The sequence below is a fragment of the Papio anubis genome, chromosome 8, assembly GCF_008728515.1.
Source record: "Papio anubis isolate 15944 chromosome 8, Panubis1.0, whole genome shotgun sequence".
NCBI lineage: Eukaryota > Metazoa > Chordata > Mammalia > Primates > Cercopithecidae > Papio > Papio anubis.
In genome coordinates this window covers 94,192,225-94,198,224 of record NC_044983.1, presented here as the reverse complement: position 1 = coordinate 94,198,224, position 6,000 = coordinate 94,192,225, and the positions used below count along the sequence as shown (strand labels likewise).

The following is a 6,000-nucleotide window of genomic DNA, read 5'->3' as shown; positions in this document are numbered from 1 at the left end:
TAGTCACTCTCTCATTGAGGCCTTCCTTTGCCATCCTACCTGAAATTCATCACTTCCCCTCCACTTTATTTTTATTTATTTATTTATTTTTTTGAGGCAGAGTTTTGCTCTGTCGCCCAGGCTGGGGTGCAATGGCTCTATCTTGGCTCACTGCAACCTCCGCCTCCTGGGTTCATGCAATTCTCCTGCCTTGACCTCCCAAGTAGCTGGGACTACAGGTGTCCACCACCACACCCAGCTAATTTTTGTTATTTTTTTAGTAGAGACGGGGTTTCACCATGTTGGCCAAGCTGGTCTCAAACTCCTGACCTCAAGTGATGTGCCCACCTTGGCCTCCCAAAGTGCTGGGATTATAGGTGTGAGCCACTGCATCTGGCCTCTTCCCCTCCACTTTATATTCCCTTTTTCCATTTCATGTTTCTTCCTTACCAGTTTTCAATCTCTAACATGACCCATTAGGTACTTTTTTTATCTTATTATGTTTCCCCAACCAGAATGTAAACCCCCTGAAGGCAGGGATTTTTGTCTATTTGTCGTCTCGTCTCTTTACTGATGAATCTCCAACACCTAGAACAGTGCCTGGCATACTTAAGTGCTCAATAAATATTTGTTGACTGATCTACAGTGGAATGAGGCCCAGCTTTGGAGTCATAAAGGCCTGGATTAGAACACAGACATTCTGTTTATCCTAAGGTAACTCCTTTCACACTTTTGAACCTCAGTTTTCTCACCTATAAAATGGAAGTAACTACTTCACAAGGTTGTTTTAAGGGTTTAATAAGAAAATGGAGGCCAAGTGTCTGATCCTGTTGGAGTTGTATGATAATTATTAGCCTTCTCCCTTTTCAAGTTGAGGAAAGACCTCAGAAATTTATTTTCTGATAGTATTCCTCCTCCTTCCACAATTCTTTATGGGTGTATGAGTCAGGATCGTAAGCCCTTTAGAAGGTACAATCAAATTAGGGTCAATTGAAGGAGTTTAATTTACAAAGCATCAGTTGAGGATTGAGGTTGGGGAACACAGGGCATAGAGAAGAAACCCAGGGAATAGGAGAGCAGCCATGACACTTAGGCCCAAAGGGTCAAGGGGAAGGAGGGATAATTAGGTAGAGTAATTTGCCTTGCAAAGAGCCATGATTCTCTGGAACACAGCTAGCCCTAGGTCACCTCACAGGAAGGGAACCAGGGCAGCCAATAGTCTGACCTCACCCTCCTTTCTCCCTCAGATGATCTTTTGCTGGGTCTATCATCAGACCCAACCATAAGCCAAGGGGCTTCTGATGTCAGCCATACATGTTAGCTATCAGAGCAGAGAGCAGATGGAAAAGGATGGAGAATGAATCTGCAGGACCAAAAGGAAGCTATCTAGCCCAGTGCCCTTACGATGTATCAGGCACTTGCTATGCAAGGTATAGAGAATAAAGATATGGCTCAACTTTCAATCAACTCATAGTTGGGTTGGGATGACAGTCTAACAACAGAACTTCAATATAGTGTGAAAAGTTTCATAGAAAAGCCAACATGGGCTGCTATGGACATATATACAAGACGGGTATCTCTTTCACAACTTAAATGTGACAGATAGTGGGTGATGGTGGCAGGGTCGATCCGGGAAAGGCTCCCTGGAGATTGGCAGTTGATAAACAACTAGAGATCATTTATTTTCTCCTTCTTTCTTCTTCCCTCTTTCTTCTTCTTCTTCTTTCTTCTTCTTTCTTTCTTTTCTTCTTTCTGTCTGCCTTCCTTCCCTTCCTTCCTTCCTTCCTTCCTTCCTTCCTTCCTTCCTTCCTTCCTTCCTTCCTTCCTTCCTCTCTCTCATTATTGAAACAGGGTCTCACTCTATTGCTCAGACTGGAGTACAGTGGCTTGATCATGGCTCACTGAAGTCTTGGCCGATTCCTGGGCTCAGGCAATCCTCCTACCTTGGCCTCCCTAGTAGCTAGGACTACAGGTGCATACCACCATGCTCAGCTACTTTTTTGTATTTTTTTTTTTTTGTAGAGATGGGGTTTCACCATGTTTCCCAGGCTGTTTTCGAACTCCTGGGCTCAAGCTATCTGCCTGCCTTGGATTCCCAAAGTGTTGGGGTTGAAGGTGTGAGCCACCTTGCCCAGCCTTCCTCAAGAGGTTTCTCTGATGAAACACAAAAAGATGGGAGTGAGCCTGGCACGGTGGCTCATGCCTGTAATCTTAGCACTTTGGGTGGCTGAGGTGGGTGAATTGCCTGAGGTCAAGAGTTCAAGACCAGCTTGGCCAATATAGTGAAACCCTGTCTCTACTAAAAAATACAAAAAATTAGCTGGGCATGGTGGTGGGTGCCTGTAATCCCAGCTACTAGGGAGGCTGAGGCAGGAGAATCTCTTGAACCAGGGAGGTGGAGGTTGCAGTGAGCTGAGATCACGGCATTGCACTCAAGTCTGGGCAACAAGAGTGGAAAAAGAAAAAAGAAAAAAGATGGGAGTATGCCATGGAAGTGAAGATGAGAGTTAGGGGGTTAGAGTGGGGTAATTTCAAAGATTCTTCTCAGGTTTAACATTTTAAATATTAGGTTTTAAAATTGTTGTTGTCCTGTTATTTCTGAACAGTCAGACTGTGGATCTTTAATAAATGCAAACAAGTATAAAATTTTGTAGCCGGGCATTGTAGTCCCAGCTACTTGGGAGGCAGAGTTGGGAAGACTGCTTGAGCCCAGGAGGTTGAGGCTGCGGAGAGGCATGATCACACCACTGCACTCCAGACTGGGGGACAGTGAGAACCTGTCTCAAACAAACAAAACAAAAAAACCCTTTTTCTTGTTCTCAGAATTTGAGTTTCAAAAATGAATGGCCTTAAAATAACTAAATTTGGGGAAGAATATAATGGTTTGAAAATAAATAATGCAAGTTTATTACATTATTTATTTTTATCTTATATTTCCTTTATTTAGCATTATCTTCATATTTATTGTTCTAACCTCCAAGAAAATTCTATATAACTCTACATCTTGACAATTTCTTTCTTTCTTTTTTTTTTCTGAGACAAGGTCTGCTCTGTCACCCAGGCTGGAGTGCAGTGGCGCTATCTCGGATCACTGCAACCTCTGCCTCCCGGGTTCTAGTGATTCTCTTGCCTCAGCCTCCCAAGTAGCTGGGAGTACAGGCGCATCGCCACGCCCGGCTAACTTTTGTATTTTTAGTAGAGACGAGGTTTCACCATGTTGGCCAGGATGGTCTTGAACTCCTGAGCACAAGTGATGCGCCCGCCTTGGCCTCCCAAAGTGTTGGGATTACAGGCATGAGCCACCGCGCCCGGCCCATCTTGACAATTTCTGACAAAAACAGGTAAACTCATGTAGCAGCTGTATATTGTTATGTGAAAGGTATCTATACATGGAATTTAAGGTTAAAAGTATACCCACAATATGGATGCATGCAGTGGTCAAATTACAATGGGATGAGGACTACTGGGATCAGGTTAGGGGAGAGGACCAAAGAGGGAACCAAGCACACTTTTCTTGAGTATTCTTCTTGGCACCATAATTTGTGACAGGCTTGCCAGGTTACCCAATGGGACAGCTGCAAGGACCCAGTGCAACTGAATTTGGTGCACCGAGAGATCTCACTGCATTAATTATTTTCTCGGTAATTAGATGTAATTATTGTGAAATGTAGCGAGGAGCTTGTCTACAATAAAAATCAAACAAGAATTTCCAGAAGTATCCCTAGTACTGCGGCCTACACATGCCAAATGGCTGGGGGAAAAACATAACCGATAATTATAAACAGAACTAGAGAGGGAAGCGTGGGCAGTTAGAAAGTAATACTTCAAACGGATTCACACGATGTTTGGATGTATCGTTGGGAAAGTCAAAGAAATGAGTCAAATTGGATCAGGGCAAACCGTATCGAGGGCAAGCGAGGGGCGGAGCACTGGGCCAGCTCGGAGGCACTCGCCCTTCCACAGGCTAGAGCGGCTCCGGCTCGCCCCCTCGCTCTAGCCGAACCTCCTCCTTTTCCCGGTCACGGGGCTCTGCGGTCAGCCCGGCCTTCGTCCCCAGCCCCGCCCACCCGCTGCGGCACCAGCCCCGCCCGCCAGCCCAGGCCGCGGCAGGCTCCGCCCCCCGCCGCGGCGCCCGGCTCCGCCCACCTTCTCTGGGCCGCTGCCGGAGGCAGGCGACCGGCGGCCGGGGGCGGGGCGGTAGGAGCAGCGCTCCGAAGCGGGAGGGAGATCCGCCGCGGAGTTACGGGAAAGTTGGTCCGAGTTCCCAGAGTTTCCCTCTGTGGTTCCCTAGGCTCGGCCAGCCGGTGCCCGGTCTCCTTTCCTCCTTTCGGCCTTCGCAGTCCACCAGGTCCCTCTCTCTGCCCCCGGCCGCCATGGAGCAGCCGCCGGCGCCTAAGAGGTAACGAATCGGGGAGCGGGAAGAAGGAGGGAAGCGGCGCCGGCGGCCGCGGGGCGGGGGTGGCTAGGCCAGGCCCTGCTGCGACCCTCTCCCTGCCCGCCGGGCCCTGAGCCGGGCGCGCCGAGGTCGGGAGGCGGGTCCGAGTGTCCCGCCGAGTCCGTCTACGGGGCGAGGGGGCCTGAGGGGAGTGGGAGCCGGAGCCTCCCCTGCGGCCGGCGGGCCTGGCGCGTGGAAAGTCGGGTGGGCAGCGCCGGGCTCCCTGCGGCCTGACCTCCCGGGGCGGGTGGGGTGATCCCTCGTAGCAAGTTCACAAAGTCTGGGAGACTTAAAACCAGGGAATTATTGGTCTTCTTACAACCACGTAGACTTTCTTGTCAAATGTTCTGCATAATACTGCCTTTTGTTTTTTTTGAGAAGGTGGTTTGCTTACGGCTTAAGGAATTAAATATTAATAGCTACACAGTCTGTAAAACATTGTGGATGTGCTGCTCTGACAGGTGTTCCTCCGCCTAACCCCTCAAGTTCAAAAGTATTTATGGATTCAAGACAGTGGGAAGTTTAAATTAGAACCCCCTCCCCCAATATAGATTTGCGTGTAAAAATAGTGCTGCTTTGGTATGGTATTTACTGTTATTAATGGTTTATATTTAATCTTTGATACCTGTGTTGGAAATGTGTGCATACAAGAGTGGGATGTGTTTGAGCTAATATTTGCGATGATCTTAGGAAGCCAAAGCTAGGTTGTCCATTGACAGAAGTTCATAATATGCATTCCTCTCTCCCCAAGAATGAGTTAACGAATTGTCTGATGTTGCTAAAACATTTACTCAGTCTTTCATTTTTAACTTATAAAATAAGGATAGTAATCTCTCAGATAGTGCTGTTGTGAAGATTAAAGAGATCGTTTGCTTTGACAGCTGGAGATCTTTAGATGAAAGGTGTGTTCAAGAACGTAGGATAATTGAAAAGGTAGGAACTTTGGGGGCTATTGTGAATTGTGTGACTAGACAAGTGAACCTTGAGGCCTGGAAGCCATCTGTTCAGGTGAAAAAAGGGGGGAGTCGTGAAGGAGTTTCCAAAAGGGACCTGCTGTCAGAGCCCTTGAGTAAGTCAACTGATAGATTATTTTCTAGCATTTCGTAAGTTACCTGCATTCTACTCACTGGGCACCGTTTTAATACAATATAAGATAATTGGGCACTTTTTTCTTTTCTGGAAGAACTGGAAGGAGCACTTCTGAGAAAACACAATAGGCCAGTTCGAGCAACTAAATTGAAGTGCAACTCTCTATTGATTAGCTGTACTGTAAGTTCTCAGAGTTTCATTATAGGTGTAAGAGAATCCTTGCCCTTGTAGAGACATTAGAGAACCTGGAGGAGTCAGGGGCAGGTGTAGGCGGTAATTCTGTGGTGATTTATACTTTTCAAAGTGGTGGTTGCACATTTAACATACTTATTTTTAGCTTATTCGGAGAGTCTTATTTTGAAGTAGTGAACAAAAATGCCACAAAGGCATTTTGAAAAGGCAAAAGGTATGTGACAGCAATCCCTTATATTTGAATGTCTCAACATTTTAAGAATTTTCGTATTCATAATATTTAATCCTCACAGCAACCCTATGGA

General features: G+C 46.6%; 1 protein-coding gene across 2 annotated transcripts in view; it reads left to right on the top strand.

The window, feature by feature from the left end:
- Positions 1–4,154: 4,154 nt before the first annotated feature.
- Positions 4,155–6,000, top strand: part of STK3 (serine/threonine kinase 3) — a 339,589-nt gene continuing 337,743 nt past the window's right edge. The window contains exon 1 of one of the 2 annotated variants that reach the window (XM_009213409.4): positions 4,155–4,378. In XM_009213409.4, coding sequence (XP_009211673.2) covers positions 4,353–4,378 — 26 coding nt within the window. In that variant the 5' untranslated portion in view covers positions 4,155–4,352. The remainder of the gene's footprint in view (positions 4,379–6,000) is intronic. The other variant, XM_017962187.3, reaches the window with a different exon arrangement.